Here is a 20,739-nt window from a genome sequence, read left to right as displayed (position 1 = left end):
TATAGTCACTAGGGCATGTTAAACCAACATTTAGAAAACACTACAACTCCCAATTGTAGAATCACCTTTTTCCCCCATCCACACTATGCTGCGACTAGCTTACTGTAGGATTATAGACTCTTGGAATAGTCAGTTTAACTCTTCAACTTTAAACTTTACTAGATAATAATCTAGGATCTCTTGCAGGACAATGTTTGATTTAATATTGTATATGAGTTCATGCTTGAAACTTGAGTAATGTTGAAGGCATAATGTTGAAGGCTATGTAACGAAGCCTCTTTTAAACAATTATAAAAATACTGCTAAGGAGCTGGATGGATCATCCTCTTCAGAGTGTTCACCTTGGAGCTATACTTTCAAATGATGCAGCTCTGGCTTGTACTACTCTGGGAGCACCCCTTTAGGATAATATCTACCACTATGCTTGGTCTAAGACCAAAGGTCAAATAAAATGGAAAATAATAATTTTGTATAATAGGTAAGTGTTAAGTAAATGAACCTGTGTGTGTCCTACAAAAGAAAGTCTTCTCATCATTCTTTAACGTGCCTTTGACTTCAGTTATATAAACTACTAGAGTCCCAGTGCACAAGATTTGTGCATGGGGGGGGCGGGGATCCTCAACCTGGCCTGCGCCCTCTCGCGGTCCAGGACCCCCCACTCCTTACCACCTGCCTGCAGTGGAGGTGGCGGAAGAGGCTCCCGCCACCTCCACTGCGCTCGCCAGCCATGAGCCCAGCTTCTGGTTGAGCAGCGCTCCTTCTGTGGGTGCACACTGACCACCAAGGGGCAGCTCCTGCATTGAGTGTCTGCCCCCTGGTGGTCAGTGTGTGTCATAGTGACCGTTCATTCTGCTGTTCAATTGATTTGCATATTACACTTTTATTATATAGGATTCTCTGGGCTTGGCTCCAGGTGACTTGGATATACTTTCAAAAATTGCCATTCTTTGCCAAAACCGGTTTGGCTCAGTGGATAGAGCGTCGGCCTGCGGACTGAAAGGTCCCAGGTTCGATTCCGGTCAAGGGAATGTACCTGGGTTGCGGGCACATCCCCAGTGGGAGATGTGCAGGAGGCAGCTGATCGATGTTTCTCTCTCATCGATGTTTCTAACTTTCTATCTCTCTCCCTTCCTCTCTGTGAAAAATCAATAAAATATATATTAAAAAAAAATTGCCATTCTCCATTCAGTGCATAATTATCAAACACAGGCTGGGTACCTAGTGCTGCTTTAGGTATTTGGGGAAACAATGACCAATAAGACAATATTCTTGTCTTTCACGTCTTGTAACTAAAGGAGGGTGGCATGTAATACAAACTTGGTGATGTGATAGTGACCGGCGTGGGGGAGGAGTTTCCTTGGATGTTGGTGATACTTCTGGGAGGGAGATCAGGAAAGGGCTCTCAGAGGAGGTGACATTTGATCTGGAGCCTGAATGGTGAGAGGGAGGCAGAAAATGCTTGCCACCTTTAAAGGGGCTTGATAATTTATGCTGCAGGCTGTAAGACATTTGAAAACATCAGAAAATAATTCTTATTGGAAGTGACTACTTTAAAGTGGTTCATTTCATATGCAAGACTTGGTTTAAAGGAGCCCTTAAGTGTCAATTTAAGTTTCACTTTTAATCATAACTGCTAATTTACTAAGTGACCCTAGACTAATTTAAACAATAGATTGAATGATTGAATAAAAAATGTTTTAAATTTCTAAGAATCTGTTAGGCCTAAACTAATTTGTGCATCCCACCCACTCTGGGATACTGGGCTGTAAACAAGGTATGGTTTACTTCCGTGAGATTTCATATTCCCTCCCTCCCTTTCTCCTCCCCACCCCCCACTTCTTCTCCCTGCCAAGACCCTCCATAACCAACCCTTTGCCCTCCCCTCCACCCCCCTATTACACAAGTACACTTTCCATTCTGGCCACTTTTGACTCCTTGCTGTTTTCTATATTCTGATTACTTTCCCCCAATCCCTCCTCCTCTCAGGTCTTTCCTTGGATGCCATCCCCTTATCAACTGTCTTCCCTAACTACCCATGGAGAAAAGCAACCCATATCTATCTTTTCTTTTTTGTACTTTTGTTCCCCTCCATTGAAAAAGGATAAGCTGTTTATCTCCTTCCTCTACACCAGCAATTTTCAGCCTTTTTCATCTCATGGCACATATAAACTAGTTATTAAAATTCTGGGGCACACTAAAAAATATATATTTTTGCTGATCTGACTCCCCCCACCCCAAAGGTATAATTTTGATTCATTCACACTGGATAGCTATTGTGTTGGCCTTTTAAAAAAAAATCTGATAATATAAGGGACAAGAGGTCAGTGCTCCTGACTACACAATCAGATATTACCTGTTTTAAAAAAATTTTGTGGCACACCTGCTAAAAATCGCTGCTCTAGACTTGTAAGTGCCTCAAGAGCAGGGATTTTGTATGCTTGGAATCTTGAGTAGGGCTTGGCATATAATAGTAAGTACCCAGAATAAATGTGGAAGGAAAATTATTATACATAAACTTGATTAAATACCTGAGCAATGTTTAATAAACATGATTTTCAGCAATAATCTTTCTAGATTTTGTTTCTAGTCATCCCATATGCCACCCTTGCACTAGTGTCTTATTTGTCATACTTACTGATTTAATCTTATTTTTTAACTTCACGTTTTCCCTCATTTATACTCTTAGGCTTTTTCTCATCCTTATTTGATCTCAGATGATCATCATTTCATCAGCGAGTTTGAATACTCTCTTATACCTCTGACAACAGTTTTTACTTATCAACCATAATAAGCTGAATTACTGTATTAAATCATGTGCTGAGTCACTTTCCCCTCTATCTGATTAGTCCATAATCTCCCACAAACCATCTCTCCATGAATTTGAATTCTGCCAACTACTCTCGCCCTTAGGAGAGTTCCCCTTTATATGTTGTCACAACTGCTTAAGATCTGCTTTTTTATTTTTTCATTTATTGTATGTGGAGTCCTCTTCATAATTTGTAGCCTCCCATCATCTTGTACAAAGCATTTGTAGTCCTTGTTTCTGCCCTTTATAAAAAAAAGGAATCAAAGCCTGATTGAATTGAAAAATTTGGGGAATTATGTATCTACTTGGTGCCTAACCTCTTTCTCCCTGCAATCTATTGCTTGTTCTGTCCCCAAATCAGTTTTAGGTTTGTGCAATTTTATACATTCTTACATGCTCATTAGCAGTGCTGAAAAGCATTACTTTACATACCATTCAGGCACCTAATACCAGGGTTGTAACTTATTAATTGCTGAGCTTGCTTTCACTTGCTCTTTCCCAAATAAAATGTAGGGCCTGATCATAGGAAAAGTTTAGCCAAGAAGTTAGTTTATTTAAGTTTTTGGGGTTGGAATTGAGATGTTACAGAATATTGGCGGTGAACTCTTTGGCAAGCCCAGTCTTAGGAATAGAAAGGGAATAAAGGCTTGTCTGGTGTGTCTTCACAGTCACAATTGCACTGAGTCACTGAAGCGTGCCTGCCAGAACCTGTGCTTGGTCTGAGCTTTGCAGAAACAACTGCCAGAAGGATGCGTTTGTGCAAGGGGTTTGAGGATTGTAACCTCTAAGTCAAAAGTTTACCTAACCAGTAGTGGTTAAGCCTACGCGGTAGTTCAAAGAGGTGCGCTACCTGAGCACTTGGCCTCTTTTGAACGGTGCCAAGATAGGCCGTATGGTGCTGTGTGCTCTGAAATAACTGCTTTGTCTTAGAGGTTGAAAGTGAAATTGCAGTAGTTATTTGACCAGTTTAAAAAGTATGTAAGGTTTACAGTTTATTGATTTTCATAAAGGAAAAACAGCATATTTCTTTTATTCCAACAAGATAGTTATTTTACTAATTTGTCCTTTTTTTCATAAAGGTTCTTAATTTATTAATCCTCATGAAAAACCTCACCACAGATAAAGTCCCTGAAGAATCTTCTCTCCTTCTGTTGTCATGTCTTGCAAGTCTGTATTTAGGTTCATTTTTCTTTGTTTAAGGAATCATGAATCGTGCCAAAGCCAGTTGTCTCCCCACCACCAAAATGGGTTCTGAATCGAAACACAAAGATGACATCTGCTGTGGTCTTGTACATTTTGGCCAATTTTCCCCGAATTTCTGTCGGGTACTGTAGCCTTCCCAGGGTGAAGGACACTGATGACCATTTGTTTCCACTGAAATAGTCTGTTGGTCGTGAGTTTCCTGGTCCGGATAGTTACTTTGTTGTTCATGGTGGAGGTTGATCTTCAAGCAGCCAGGGAGGAAAATCCTTTCTCTCTTTTTTGATAATTCTTTTCTTGTAAATCGAACTCTTCTCTCTGTTGGCACCAGAACTTAGATTTCATTGCATCAGTGCATTAGTTTTTCTAGCTGTTGGGTTCTACATGAGTTAGAGCAAGGGGATTGGACCCAATGGAATCACTTTTGCTTCCTGTCTCCAGCATGTACCAGCTTCATGACCTTTTCAGTGGCAGCTCCAAGCTGGTTCTTCATCCTTGGACTGTGAGGGGATCAGAGTCAGCCCACAGGGTTGTGGGTAAAGGGAGTGCCTGTAGTCCTGATCACAGTGGAGGTGCAGTCTGTGGTACTGTTACTCATTCATGCAGCCAGCTTTTTAGATAGCCAGCCTGCCAGATTCTAGATATAGAAGTTATGAAAGTACAAATGACTTGATCCTGCCCCAGAAAACCTTATAGTTGAGTACATCCTTTGGGGCTTGACCCAGATTTTATTGATGTGAATGGGATTGGTTCTAAGAGATTTGATTCTTTTTAATGGGTATAAAGGTGCTCACCCAGATGTGATGTAATAAATTTTGCCATTCTTCACATTCAGTGACCAGTTCTTTCACATATAATTTGTGAAGTATAGTATAGGATGGTATACTAATATTCTAGGTGTCAGATATAATTGTGGGACAAGTAGGGGCTTTAGCAGCTGATTTCTTTGAATTTTTCCCTTATCTCCTAAAAATAAAACCTTTACCTGTTGTCGGGTTACATTTCCCCCAACTATATAGATTTTTTTTTAATCACAATGGCATTTGTGATTAATTTTCTAGTTAATGGTTTTTAAGTAACTTTTTTTCTTACTGGAGATGTAATACCTGTTTGTTATCAAAACTTTAGAAATTATTTTTCTTCCCCTTACTTAAAAGCATGCTTCTTATGTTAAGCTACCCATCTCTGGTGATGTAAATGTGGTTTCTGGAAGATTCTTTGATTACTCTTGGCTGAGTTGGCAGATGCTGACAGTATGCTATGTGTGCTGATTCTCATGTCAGATAAATTATACATGTGAATTTTGATTAAATGAAATGCCATGTGTAAATCCCTAGTAATTGATAGATCTTGTTTAATCTTACTAGTTTATCATTGCTTTTTGAATGAGTGTTTCTTTGGAGATACCTTTAGCAATCTTCCCTCAGTGGTCACTGTCCCTCCACACTTAGGTCCTGAACAAGTTTTGTATCTGCAGGCTTGTTTTGCCATTATCTACTTAACACTCTGAAGGGGGTAATTTCAGAGTCTGGAACAGCATCTTTTTATGGTCCCTTTTATTCCTTAACAACAAGCAGAGCTGAAAGTCATAACATATACTTTCTGACTCAGTATATCATACATACTTTCTGATTGACTCTAGAATATATTCATGGAAGCTGGGCATTCAGTAGCGAGGCAAACAACTGACAGGGTATTGAGTCCTCTGCTCACAGCAGGAAGCATGGTTGGATTACATGGTCATTGACGTTTCAGGGAATTAAGACAAATCAGTTTTATACAAAATAAACCCAGTGACTAAGAAACAAAGAGATTCATTAACTGTGGTTTTGTTGTTGATGGTTAATATTGAATATAATTTGTCAGTTTTTTTCCTTACATTTATTCCAGAGATAGGTCTCTTATTTTTTGCTTGTGTGTACCCTAGCCAAGCCACCATTCAGGAATATACCTGTTGAATAACTTTTTCTTATATACCATTATGATTGCTACTGCCAAGTCCTACATCTGAGGGCTGTGGTGTCTAGCCTGGCTAACATAGGAATTTAGCTTCCTTTAGATAAATATTGAGTGAGATCTCTATTTACAAGTTAACAGTTTTCATGTTGTTTTAGAAACTTATCACAGGATGTTGTTAGTACATTTGGTGGTGAAAGGCTTCCTTGGCAAGAATTACAGTGTTGCATGTAGGTGGTCAGTATGAAAGAGCCAAGTTTTAGCATTTGTTTTCATTAGGAAATACAGTGATTATAGCAAGGATTCCCAAAATAAAAATTGTTGGTGAGATTATTGAAGAGGTATTTTTAGAAATACTGAAGTATTGTAATCTCTAATATAATTTGCTTTTTGGAGCATAAATAATACTCAGGCAGACTTGGGGTTTTTTTTGCTTTTGTTTTTCACTATAACATTTCCTCAAAAGTCATGCTCATAAATTGGGTGGAAGAAGTAGAGGGAGCTTTTACTGATTCATTCCTTCGACGTTTGGGCATCTCCATGGAAGAAGGTAAAGGGGAAGAAATAAAAAGGGGTTAAGATTTGTGTAAATGTACAGATTGGAAACTGTTCACTTTCAATATGCAGGTTCATCATAAACCACACTGCCTAGAGATGAATATTAATATAACTGAGGAAGTGAGCTGAGTTTTTATGTTTATCAGAATGATAGCTGTCTATGATATTATTTGTATTACTACTCTTTCCACTGATCATTGTTCAAGCAAACGAAAAAGAATCTTTTTGTGTGCATGAACAATAGAGTTCAATATTAATAATGGCCTTTGGACAAAAATGTAGGATGAGGGCACTCTTGGGTGACTGTTGACTTGATAGCTTCATACATCTTACTCTGCATTTATTTAATTCAGATATAGTTCTTTTTAAAGTAGTTTTTGTTTTCATTGATTGTAGAGAGATGAAGGGAGAGAGAGACAGAGAGACGTCAATGTGAGAGAGAACCATCACATTGACTGGTTGCCTCCCGTACGCATCTTGAATGGGGATCTAACCAGCAACCTGGGTATGTGCCCCGCTAGGAATCAAACCAACCACCTTTTGGTGCACGGAATGATGCTCCAACCAACTAAGCCACACTGGCCAGGGCTCCATATATAGTACTTTTTATAGCACTGTTTTAAGCATTCATCTGCAAATATTCATTAATCTACTATTAACTCATTTAATGGTTGATCATTTATTCTAGTTGTTAGAGAATATAGAAGGAAATAATTTAAATGTATCCTGTCTTTCTTTCTCCTCTCTCCCTCCCTTCCTCCTACCTTCCTTCCTCCCTTCCTTCCATCCTACCTACTTATCTACCTACCAACCATATGGGGCTGGCAACAACTCCCTGTCTCTTGGAGTTCTGCCTTTAATGCTCAGACCTGGGAAGGATTCCATTTTGAGATAGTAAGGAGCTTGGACTGAACTACTTTGTGTTATGACTGTAAAACTTACATTTCCATGAAATAAGTATTGGAGGAATAAATAAAACCTATCCCACCCCCATTTTAATCAGTCAGCATATTTTCTACTTATATGATAAAGGAGTTGTTTGAAGTCATTGTAAATCGCCCTGTCTGTGCCCCGCCCCTTCCAGCATGCTTGAAGATGACCTCCAGCTCAGTGACAGTGAGGACAGTGAGAGCGAGCAAGTAAGTTGTGTGTATCCCGTAATCTGGAGTCCTTTTACATCTGTCTGACTTTTCTGACCTGCTTACCCTAACCTGTCTTTTTTCTTTTCCTCACCCTTCTCCCCCTTGTTGTGAATGCCTAGGCCCCGGAGAAGCCTCCTTCCACATCTGCACCGCCAAGGTACCGTGTGCGGGTTTCTCCCCTCTACACCAGTGTTCGCAGTTTTCTACTGAGTGGGAGCATTACAGCCTTAGCACTTTCATAACTTCTTCATGGGGAAGGAGATGGAGTATCACAGCTAAAAGAAAGTACCTGTGTAATATTTTGGAAGCTTCAATCAGCCTTAGAGAGGTGGTTAACTCTATAAAGGGAAAGAACCCTACCCCCACCTAAACCATCAGTGTCGGAGAAAAAAATTTTTGAGAGTTTAAAATAAGCCTGAATCACTTTCCTCAGTATTATGTAACCAGTATTTGAAAAGTTATGCCAAAGAGCCCAGTGTTTCTATGAAAGTGACAGATTTGCTGTATTTTCAAAAATTATAAAGCCAAATTTTCTGTGGTGGCTGTTTTCTTAGTCATGAATTTTCTAATTGTTTCTGTGGCTTTTTAAAATGGCCTGCAGTGCATTTTAGTGAGGTGGAAAATGGCACTGTTTTCATTTTGGAAACAACTTGGCTATATTTTAGAAAACATCATGCTTTAATTTTTGGAAATGGAAACTAAACCACCTCTGGTATTGAATTTAATAATTTAATATGCCAATACCTGACCTCCACGGACAGGGAAGAGTTAAATTACACTGTAGCTGTTTTACTCCCTTGAGATGTGGTCATCCATTCAGAGACAGGTTCAGCAATAGAAACCTTCCTCGCATATGTGTGACGTGATGGTTAGTGTGGAGGAAGCTCATATAATTTTGCAAGGTCTTAGAGTCATAAGCTCTGCTCATTTATTTATATTTCATTTTGTTCAGTAATTTCTAGTGGCTTATAATGACTCATAAAATATGACAAACTAGCCTAACTTAAAAGAGGAGGAAAAGAAAATAGAAAAAAACAAAGTGGGGATAAATCAGAGGCAGAAATAACACAAAGTGTATATCTCATTCTGATCCTCTATGGCTTAAGCTCTTCAGCTCCCAGTGTGAAAATGATCACAAACCTGACCACATTTTTTCTGAGGAAATTGTCATAGAATAGTGTGTTTGCTTTAAAATGACCTCATTTGTTTTATTGGTTATAATTTTTAAATTCTGCTTTAATATAATTTTATTTAATAAATTTATTTGATGTTTTAGGTAGATTTGGAGGCTTTCACGAGTATAAATATTGATTTATTGCTTTGGCTAATTCCATTAAAACTGCAAGTTTTAAGATATGCTTTGAAATTCTGTATAATGCCCAGCAGTGTTTTCTCATTGACCCAGAGCTATTGTCCTATTCGTAAAACTTGCAGTAGTTAGTCTCTCCTTCAGCTGATATTTGGAGGTCATCCTAAACCACTTATAAAAAATGGCCTACTTCATAATTCTGCCCGAATGTGTCGTGCTTGCTTTTGAAGTCACTTTCCAAAGGAAAACCATATATATTTAGTAGTCTTTGGCTATCATACAGTTAGTTCTCATCTAGACAGTAGAGAGATTTTAATGTATTGGCTGTTCTTTCATAAATGAACTTGTTTGGGATATATATCTATCTATAGATAGATGTTTATATATTTATATCTATCTATCTACATATCTTAGGCTTTGGGCCATACAGTCTGTGTTTAAGCTAGTCAGCTCTGCTTTTACAGTATAAAAGCAGACAGACAATACAGAAAATAATGGGTGTGGATGTGTTCCAATAAAACTTTATTTAGAAAAACAAGCAGCCATTCTGGCCATAGTTTATCAACCCCTGACATAAAGCACCAAGCATCTACGTTAAATTAGTTTAGCTTGAAATGCTTTCAGAAGGAAAATTCCACAGGCTTCTCTTTTACATTGTCATCTGATGAGCTATTTTAAGGTGTTTTTTGTTGTTGTTGATTTTTTGAGTCATTGTAGGCCTTTCTCTCAACCGGACGATATAGTAATTGACTAATGTTAGGCAATATTGAGGCCCTTTCTTTTGAGTACCAGAAAAATGGGCAAAACAGGACAGGAGCAGAAAGGGGGATCCACCTTGCGTGGTGCCTTCAGATATCTCTCGGTTGCTTTGCAGCGCTCCGCAGTCACTTCCAGAAGCAGCGGCCTCAGCACATTCCAGTGGTGCGGAGTCAGAGAGCACCAGTGACTCAGACAGCTCCTCGGACTCGGAGAGCGAGAGCAGCTCAAGTGACAGCGAGGAGAATGAGCCCCAGGACACTCCGGCTCCTGAGGTACCGTGTCCCCTCCAGGAGACCGTCCCCGACGGCAGCATTGGGGGCTGGAGTCCGCCGTAGGCCAGACCAGGAGCCTGAGTGGCTCTGTCCCCTGGGGCAGTGCTTCCCTGCTCCTACTGGTGCCGAACAGGCTGTTTCTATTTTCTTGTTCTTACCAAACATTTGGCGGTGGAGGTTTGGGAGAGAGGTCTTTTCTCTTCTGTTTAAAGCGATAGGTTCTGCTCTGTTGTTGCTAGTGTGTTTTGAAGAGCACCTCATTAAGGATGTTTGCACACCCTTTTCTTTTCCCTTCTCTTGGAAAAGAAAACTCATTTTTAGTGGGCTGCTGTTTTAATATTAATGAGATTTCTTTTTGAAATTTCAGGAATGCATGAATTAAGGAAATCAAAAGGAGACAGTGTGCTTTAGCAAAGGGCAGGAGCATGAACTAGAAATAAGTCATCAGAGGTTCTATTTTTGAATCACTAAAAGCCATGCATTAAATGGATGGCGACTTGATTTTGCCAGGGCTGTGTTTCTGCGCCCTCTGCCCCATGCAAAACAGGGACTATTGTGTTCGTTCGCCTATCGCTGCCCCCTGGGAAATATTGTAAAGATAAACAGATGAGGTTGAAAACACCACATGTTTCTAGAGGATTTATGTTGCCTCCTGGATTGTCACGCACAAGAAATTTAGTAACAACTAATGAGGTTGCCAAATGCCTTCAAAACTCGGAGTAGCAATATAAAAATTATGCTGGAGAAGGACACGTAGTGGAAAGGGAAGGCAGTTTTGGAAGACCCGTTTGTCTAGAGAGAATGAGTCTGCATATTTAAGATGGGAATTCTGAGAAATGAGACTTTCTAATTAAGAAAGTGTTCAGGTTCTCGGTATCTGTCTGCTGTTTAGAAAGCAAGGCAGTTAGTTCCGCTGCAGCATTAACCGAGTCCGTCTGTACGTCACGGGGCGAGAGCCGTGTCTGCGGGCAAGGGAGGCTGAGGAAGCTACTGAGTGTCATTTTTGTTAGATGTGAGTGTGTATCTGGCACAGAGTAAGTGCTCAGTAAATGTTTTTTGGAGTGCATAAACATAGATCAGCATGAACTGCACTTGGAGTGCCTTTCGGGTTTTAGAAACTGCTCTCTGTGTTTCTGGGGGCTCTTTGTTTCCTTGCGTATCTAATTACTGTTGAGGTGATTTTTCTATGCCCCAGGGAAAAAGATACTGAATATGCTCTGCAGACAAACTACGTGGTTGTTCATGTTAATGTTTAGAAGATCTTTGCTTTGTGTCTCATCTGTTCAATAAGAAAAATCTGTGTGTTCATTACATTACTGAAGGAACAGAATTCAATTAAGTAATAAAATTCGATTCAAATAAAGTAGAAATGGCACAGATTTAACTGAATAGTTGAAATTTTAAAGAAAGATTAATCTAGTATTTGATTTAATGAAACCATTACGTCTTATGCTCAAGTGGTTACTGAAATAGAGTTAGAGAGTATTAGATTAAAAAATTAATGTTCCCACCCTTACTTATTATAGTTATTTATTAAAATGTTCATGTCTTTTATTCACCCACATTCAATTAGATGTCTTTTGGTTTGTTGAAACAATAGGTCAGACATTTGCCACAATGATGTCTGTCAACGTGGCTGGCCACAAAAACTCCAGCACACATTCCTGAAGGCACTCCCAACGAAGGCGACTGATTTGACCTTTCTCATCCACCTTTTAAAACACACACACACACACACACACATTTTCAGAGAGGAAGGGAGACGGGCGGGGGGGGGGGGGTGACGTCAATGATGAGAGAGAATTATTGATCGGCTGCCTTTCGATCAAGCCTGCAGCCCAGGCATGCCCTGACTAAGAATGGCACCGTGTCTTCCTGCTTCATAGGTCAACGCTCAACCACTGAGCCACGCCCCAGTTGGGCCCATCCACCTTTTATAGCACGTCAGGACAGCAGCTTAACCTTCTTTCTGGCATGCTCATTCTTGGGAGTAGTGTAAGAATTCTTCCTTTTCTTACCACCGCCATGGAAAAGAGTGGACTCCTTTGGAATGTTGTACGCAGACCAAATACGTCCACTTCCAGTTGTTTGCCAGCAAAGATCAATCTCCTGATGAGAAGAATTCCTTACCCTGGACCTTGGCCTTTACATTTTCTGTTGTATCCCAGGGTTTAACCTTGAGAGTGATGGTCTTCTCCATAAGGGTTTTCACGAAAATTTGCATCTTTGCAGCGGTTCCACCACCGATGTCATATGGAAAAAAGTCTACTTTGTTTTTTTTAATTACCTTACTAAATAGGTCCATATTTGTACTTTGGGGTTGCTATGCAAATCTAACCTTGGTATGATTTGTATGTTATATATTGAGGTTGCGCTTCCCCAGAAATAGTTTGTCTTTGCCTAGATTTTAAACCTTTAATTTTCCCCCAGGTATTTAACTACTTTTCTTTCCTCCTAAAATAAATGCTTGCATTATTGTAAATCTCTTGTATTGAGAGTAACGAATTCCATACATAACAGGCCATAGTTACTAGTTATTACTTTCTCTTCTTTAAATTCTATTTTTAATGCTGAAAATTTTGCTTTTCACGGCTCCGTTTTAAGTTCATTTAATGAAATAGTTTAGTAACCTTTTGAGAATATGAGATGCTGTCTGCCTGCCCAGTGAGCTGGTGGGGAACTTGGAGAAAAGCAGTGTTTGCTTTACAGTGGGCATCAAAATACAAAATGTGTGGGACACCGCACCTTCTTCCGGTTCAGTGAAGTTCAGGGGAAAAGAATTGTTCTGTTCTCCGTTATTCAGGGATCTTCTTAGTTTTCTAATCTCTTCTTTGTCCATTTCTTTGGTAGTTAGCTACCTTTGGGTGATTGCCTGTGAGGCTCCCTCAACCCTAAAAGGTTGGTAGCTTTCTTTTCACCTACTAGTATAGTGTAGCACTAAAGACTCAAACCAATAGCCCTTTAGCTCTGAAGCCCTTTTATTTGCTACTACACCATGCTGCTTCTCTCCTTCCTTCTTTGCTTTTCATTGTCTTTTAATTTTTGGGTGCATACTCCCTCACAACTAGAATGTTTTACTTAGAACAGTAGGCATCTGTTGTACATAGCTCAAAACTTTTCACAATCATAATTCACTCTAAAATATATGAACTTTTGCCAGTTGAAAAGTTAGGAGAGGTGAAACATGTATTAAAATGCTGAATGAAATGGATCACATTCTTTCACTTCCAGTGTGCAGTGTTTGGGCTGCTCCAGCCCTGGGAGGCTGGAGGCGGGGCATAAGGAGTGACAGAGGAAAAATGAAAGCTCAAACCTTGATCCTATCCAGTACTTACATTCTTAAAATTCATTTTAAATCTAGTTTTAATAGATCCCTTATGTAAAAGTTTCCCCCATCCCAATAGCTAAATAATGTCTGATCTTGAAGAAATTCTGTCCACTTTACATCTTTATGTCTTTATAAGTAGGTATACAGAAAGGATTGTCCCTATCCTTTTCCCTCCATCTGGGCACAGTGGCTCAATTTTACCCTGCATTTGGGCCATACGCCTTCCGGGCATTTTAGGACTACAGTAGAAGAAAATGTGTTTTATTTCTGTAACCAGGACATTCCTTTAGGGACTACTAAATGTATCCTATACTGTCCTGTTTGTGGGGAGAAGCGGCAGATGATATCTATACCAGGATTAACTTTTCTTTTTGGTTCCTGCATATATACTTTTCTACCAAGCATGTCGGTGACTGGAATGCAGTTGTAAACATAGCCCTGTTGAGATCTAGCCATACCTTTCCCAAGAAAGGGTTTGGTTCCTGATATGATTGGCAAGTGACTCATGCCTTGTCCCCAGCTAACCACTGGTATTACCACACCCTCAAGCCTTTGCAGGAACTAGTGTTTGACAAGCAGGTATTGTGTGCTAATCTTTTCTCTACCTTTAACAGTCATCCTGTCTTTCTAGAGTACTGAATACAGTTGTAGATTATATGTGACAAAATTCCTGGCACATTAGAGTAGTTTCCTTCTTCCCTCCCTCCCTGCTCAAATGTGAGCCTTGGTGTAGAGCTGATGTAGGTATTGGGAACTGTAAAGGAGGTATGTTATCCTAAGCAGCAACATGGGGTAAGCAGAAAAAGAGCAGTTATGCAGCTTTCTTTCAGCTGAAGTTCGGCCCTATCTAGTTTCTTTCATTTCTAATCTGTTTCAATCACACTTAGTCCAAACTAACTACCTGATTATTTCATTACCTAACTTTTTTCTGGTCAAAAAGATTTTACATTATATCCACCTATCTTCCATGTATTAAGTTCACATGTTTTTATAGAGTTGAATTATTTGGGATATTTCACTTGGAAAAATCATTAGCAATCTTCCTTGTAAAATATTGTCCACCTATGGACATGGATCTCCTTATCCATATTGAGCCAGTTAAATCCCATGTGCAATATCTTTCTTTTAACTTCCTGGTGCATTCATACAAACCACCTGTCAGATGGATCTTAAGGAAAACATGCAGCATGAAGTGATGTGCTTCCCTTTAAGAATAAAGTATAATCGCTACTCATTCTATTAGATATTAATATTTTTATTTGGCATATTTATGGGCACAGTAATACACCTATAGGAATGTTCAAATTAAAATCTCAATGTATACCACCATATGTAAGACATAATAGTAGAACTTGGAGATGCAGAGGTCTCTGCCATTCTGTTAATAAGATCTAACACCCAGCTGGAGAGAGAGAATAGGATGCACTAACCATCAGTTAGCAACAGAGATTTATGAGATAACAGATGTCAGGGACTTCTGTTTATTTGTCAAATCAGTTCATAGATAATCAGTCAAATCTCATTGCTCTGAATTGTGTGCTGTGGAAAAATAGGTGGTATTTCAGCTCAGATTGCCTACAACAAGGAATGTAATGCTTGATTTTTTTAAAGACTTCAAATGGGAATGAGGCTCATCTAATGTGACCTCACTTGACTCTTTTTTTAAAAATACTGTATTTTATTTATTGATTTGAGAGGGAGAGAAACATTGATGTGAGAAAAAAAAAAATCAATTTAGGTTGCCTCCTGCATGTGCCCCAACTGGGCATTGAGCCTGCAACCTGGCTATGTGCCCTGACCAGGAATTGAACCTGTGACCTTTCAGTGCAGGGGACGATGGTCAACCAACTGAGCTTCACGGCCAGGGCGACCTCACCTGACTCTTTCTATCAAGGTGTAAATCAAATTTGAAAATCAACATGTATCTGTGATACAGGGAAAACCTTTCACAGATAAATGTTTATAATGTTTTTAAGTAAATATGAGAAATTATATCTAGTTTTGAAAAAAGTAATTTCTAGTTGAAAAGTATATCAAGGAAAGGATAAAGTATGAAACCCATAGATAATCACCAAGACTTAGTTTGTTAATTAGCCTTTTTTGAAAATGCTGAAGAAAAGGATTCTTTTTATTCCCTATTATTTTCTGATAGAATAGTTTACAAGCCAAAAATGTGTCAATTCTGTTTAAATTAATACTGTAATTACCATTAGAACAGAATATTTATGTAGCAGAGGTTTCTCAGCAGTTGTCAATAGTTTACATTGGTCAACGTTTAGTGGTCACTCTCTACCTAAGCAGAATTCCAGTAGCATTAAAACTTTGGAAAATTGTCTGAAGAGTCAATTGTTACAGAATTTGACTTGTAATTTGAGGAGGGTAAAAAGGACCTTAATTCTTAGGTTTGGGATGGCAGGATGTAGTATTGGGTAACGCAGGGAAGAATTAATCATCTTTGGCCAGTTACCACTTTTCTCTTTTTCCTTGTTTTAGCCCGAGCCTCCTACAACAAACAAATGGCAGCTAGATAACTGGCTGACCAAAGTCAGCCAGCCGGCAGCGCCACCAGAGGCCCTGGGGAGTGCAGCGCCCCCACTTCGGCACCCAGACGGGAAGGGGAAGGGTGGTGACGGTGGCACCACTAGTCACGAGCATTCAGAATCCAAAGATCCTCCTCCCCCTAAAAGCTCCGGCAGAGCCCCCCGGATCCCTCCCGAAGGCTCCCACACTGGCAAGAGGGGCTGTCAGAAGTCCCCTGCCCAACAGGAGCTGCCGCAGAGGCAAACCGTTGGAACCAAACAACCCAAAAAACCTGTCAAGGCCTCTGCCCCGGCGGACTCTCGGGCCAGTTTGCAGGTGGAGAGTGAGCCAGGACTTCCCCATAGCTCCAAGGATCAGCCTTCCAAAGACAAGCCCAAGGTGAAGACGAAAGGGAGGCCACGTGCTGGAGATAGAGAGCCTAAGCCAGCGGTGCCCACCCCCAGTGAGAAGAAGAAGCACAGGGGCGGGCCCCCGGCCCCCACAAAGGCACTCTCTGGTCCTGAGCCCACGAAGGACAATGTGGAGGACAGGAGCCCTGAGCACTTGGCCCTCGTCCCCCTGACTCACAGCCAGGGCCCCAAGCACGACAGCGGCAGTGGTGGCAGGACTAGTGGCTGTCGCCGGGCCGTGGTGGTGCAGGAGGACCCCGGGAAGGACAAACTTCAGGTGCCTTTGAGAGACACCAAGCTGCTCTCCCCGCTCAGGGACACTCCTCCCCTGCAAAGCTTGGTGGTGAAGATAACTCTGGACCTCCTCTCTTGGGTTCCCCAGCCACCTGGGAAGGGGAGTCGCCAGAAGAAACCAGAGGACAAGCAGCCACCGGCAGGGAAGAAGCTGGATTCTGAGAAGAGAAGCTCCGACAACTCAAGCAAGTTGGCCAAAAAGAGAAAGGTGAGTGCGGGGGGCCTGGCCTTCCCCTGCAGGGTGGCCAGTACCTGCTGTTCGCTTAGGGCTGTCTGGCCCGTGACTCTAGCCCTGAGTTGTCTAGAAGATGCGGAAGTGTTTGCTCGGATTAGATCCAGGCTTTGCTCCTAAGCCAGTTACTCCTCCATTGTAGACCTGGGTACTTCCCACTCTGCAGATGGGCATTACCAGGCACTAGAGCCCTTCAGCAGTCTCACTGGTTTGCAAAAAGAGGTGGCAGGCATTGGAAAGGATATCTCATTTTAGGATAATGTAGCATTTGGGGGTGCTTCTTTTATTTATTCTGATAACATTGATATTTACCACTTGGCCCATTCGATTTTACCCTAGAATTAAAACCTTACATGAATTGCAGTGTTAATTAGTATTCCAAATTCCTGAAAACACTGCTATACACTAAATTTTGCTCCTGTAGTATGACCTTTTTGATACTGGTATTATATCCACATTTTAGCTCATGGCCACATAATACCTCATTAATTTGAACACACCAGATTTAGACTCTGTGCCCTCCACTATTGACTTATTACTAAGCAGGGCATTCTTTTAAAAGGTTTTAGAGCTTATTAAGCAGTTAGGACATCCTGTTGAATAATATAGGCTGGAATGGTATCTTGTAAAGTATTAAAAATCTGTCAATTTCATTTTTTTATTACAGTTTTTGGAAGTTTCACTTAAGGAATGACATAGTTTTTGTTTTGTTTTTTTAAAAAGGGGGGGGGACCAATCTCTGCATTAAGAACCTCAGTTCCATGGACATAACACTATTTTGGACAGTTTCCTTCCTTGCGTTATTCTTAATCATTGAGCTCCTGATAGTTCTTCTTGCTGCTTCTCGGTGATGAAAGTATGATAAGTGAGTGTTTCCCCCAGTGGCATTCCCATGCCAACCTGCCCAAGGTTCAGAGGGAGGGGCACTGGGAAGGCCAGCTCTCCTGCCGAGGAGTCAGACGGTGCACACTCTTTGCACAGAGCTGCTTCCTCAGTTGTGCAAGTTGAGCTAAGAATAACAAAGGACACAGCTATCATCAGCCCGCTGTCCTGTCTGTGATTCAGCCGATTACTCCACTAGTTAAAAATATAACATGACTCTAACAAGTAGTAGGGGTGGCTGTCTCGTCAGACCCGTGTCGAATGATTGGAGTGGGCAGGCCGAGTGGGCTGGGGTCACATGCTGATTGAGGTGCTGTTTCAGCGAGAAGAGGGCATCTTCTCTCTCATGTCCAAGAACCACGAGAACAACGTGTGTTAAAGCTGTGAAACCTGATGGAGGAGTGGGCTAGGAAAAGTACCTGTGTTTAATATGTCTGAAAAGACTTCAAAAATACACTCATTTACCTCCCCCTTCTGGGGAATTTTTTATCTCCTATCCCCCCAGGGGCTGTCTGGTTTTCAACGTTAACTTTCTGCATTAGCTGGAGTGAGAAGCATTACTTCTAAAATGCTTACTAACAGGTGAACATGTTGGAAGTGGCAGGCTCCCCGAGACGGTTTTCAGCCCAGTCTGTACTCCATGCACATCTGGGACTGTTGCTCGCAGCCCCTGAAAGGGATCTCAGCTCATCCTGCTGAGGCTGTGAGCCGTGCGCAGCCCTTGGCTGAGCTCTGAGAGGGCAGCTCGTTTATCATGCTGTTGGGAGGCTGGAGAAATAATGACCCTCATCTTAGTCAGGCGTGTGCTTCTTTAAAGCCCAGGCCAGCAGCGGAGAGCTCTGTCCGGGAACAGTGCCTCTGCTGTGGCAGTGACGGGACCAGGTCCTGAACCGGTGGTTCCAAACCCTGGCTGCTCATTGCGATCACCTGGGGAGCCTGTAGGCCTGGTGGCAGGTGCCCACCCTCAAACCCCTCACCCCCACTGGTGTTTTTAAGTTCTCAGTTAATCCTAATGCCTAGGGGGCCAGGAACCCCTGAAGCAGAGCCTTACTTCAGGGCCAGCATTGTACAAAGCTAGTTCTTTCGGTGGAGAAATCCCTCCATGTGCTTTGCTTAGACGTCATGGCTCTAGACAACCAGGAATCCTTGCTTTAAGTATGTCACTAGTTAAAAACATAGAAGCTTTTGGATAAATAACATACAAAAATCAGCTCACTGTATACTTATTTCAGGATCAGAGAATCGTGTGTCATTTGGTTTTGCTTCCTTCCAGGTATGATTAATGTTGAACATTAACCTCAGGTCCTTCCCTGTGTGGGCCGGGCTCCCCCAGTCCTGCCAGGATCCCGACTCTTTGGTCAGGGCATCGGCTGCTCCCGTGGCCTGGGCCCCGTGGCAGAGGCAGGGCTGTCCTCTCTAAGCGTGACGCTTTTTCCCAAATTTGGTTGGTGGAGACTTGTTCATATTCTTCATTCTAAGTGCAATCACTAGAAAAAGCTCTCTGAGGATGTAGTGAGAGCAGTGGGGCAGTGTGCCTGATGGTTCACGTTTGTGGACTTTAGTGTCTTTATTTAAAGGCCCTTTAGGTTTAGGGTCTGTTCCTCTCCTGGTGCAAAATTTAGCAAATATTTTTCAGAGGGTAAGCAGACCCTTGAAGCCATTTTAGACTTAGAAGTATGGGAAGATAATCATAGAATTCCTGGTGATTAACAGCTGTGATGAAGCCATCAGGTGTGGCACCTGTACACGTGTGCTCATGGTTCTGTGTGTGTGTAATGGTACTCCCTTAAAGGAGCAGGTCAGAAACAATTCATGAGGAAAAGTGTGGGAAATTGTGAGGGTTAATAGGCATGAACACACAGTGCTCTCTACATAAACTACAGACGTTTATCATCCGAGTACAGTTTAGAATTTAAAATACAATGGTTTTTTTTGGCCTAAATAATTTTTAAACCAAGGTTATGTTAGTCCAGGTTTGGAAGGAAAATTGAAGTTGAGTACACAGGCCAGTGCCATTGACAGTGTCTAAAAATGCATGAGCATGCATGGAACTCCCTGTGTGAGCTAGACCTTGTTCTGGCATTTTATAGCTAATAGTTCATTTAATTCAGTTTTTTTTTATAAATTGCCATTCAAAAAAAAATTGCTATACTGTCTTAATAGTCATTTCGATAAATAACAGAGCAGAGAGGTACATTTATTCAGGTCTTTTCCTTTTTCCTAAATATTGCTTTACTGACCAAGAAGCTTTGACGTTTTTGGAAACAAATTTCACTCTCATTTGTCCGGGTTTTGAGTCCTGGGGAAGGGAAGTTAAGGGATGTGGTGGGGAAATGTGCATTGTTATTGCTTGAGGATGGTTGTTGGTTCAGTCAGTCCTTCCCTTCTATCCAAGCTCTGACTGTCTTTTCTTTGGTGGTTTCTCCAGATCAACGTTCTCAGTTATCTTTTAAAATCAAGGGTTTGAAAAGTCATTTCTTACAATTTCCTGAAGCTACTTCAATCTAATTTCTTCATGCTTGTTAGTTACTCTGAAAAGAACATTATAACCATATGCATGTTAAGACTGTGTTAAGCCATTCTAATGCCTGTGCATTCCCTCACCAAAAAGAAGAAAGAAAGTGGATTGATTTTCCTTTTCTGTAGTACTTATCCCGGAGATCACAAGGCCTGTCTCCTCAGTAAGCTGCCCTCTCTCGGTGCTGACGTGGACGTGGCATTTGCTTGTCATCTTTGTGTTGAACCTCCTGCAGAGACACATCCAGAGAAGGACTTAAATATCTCAGCAGGCTGCTTCTCCACTTCCTCTGCCCCGAGTGCTACCAAGGTCCTTTGCTTCCCTGTGGGAGAAAAAGACAGGCCTAGAATTTGAGTGCTGAGACCTTACAGGTCACTTGTCCAGCTGTACCTTACATGGATGGGATCCAGAGAGGCTCCGACATCACGTGGCTGTTTAGTCAAAGTAGACATGGAGCTCAGGTATGCGGGTTCCAGCCCAGAGATTTCTCTTCTCTTTCAGTGTCCAGTGGGGAGGCTCTAGGAGAGAGTCACAAGGTCATAGTTCAAGAACA

The 20,739-nt window shown here is 41.3% G+C and overlaps 1 protein-coding gene across 1 annotated transcript in view; it reads left to right on the top strand.

The window, feature by feature from the left end:
* AFF1 (ALF transcription elongation factor 1) overlaps nt 1-20,739 on the top strand; it is a 192,651-nt gene that overhangs the window by 155,878 nt on the left and 16,034 nt on the right. The window contains exons 9-12 of the mRNA XM_081097756.1: nt 7,605-7,659; nt 7,782-7,819; nt 9,846-10,002; nt 15,824-16,762. Of these exons, the coding sequence (XP_080953882.1) occupies nt 7,605-7,659; nt 7,782-7,819; nt 9,846-10,002; nt 15,824-16,762 (1,189 nt within the window). The remainder of the gene's footprint in view (nt 1-7,604; nt 7,660-7,781; nt 7,820-9,845; nt 10,003-15,823; nt 16,763-20,739) is intronic.

The sequence above is a fragment of the Myotis nattereri genome (genome assembly GCF_964212035.1).
Source record: "Myotis nattereri genome assembly, chromosome: 1".
Classification (NCBI taxonomy): domain Eukaryota; kingdom Metazoa; phylum Chordata; class Mammalia; order Chiroptera; family Vespertilionidae; genus Myotis; species Myotis nattereri.
This window is presented reverse-complemented; position numbering and strand designations above follow the sequence as displayed.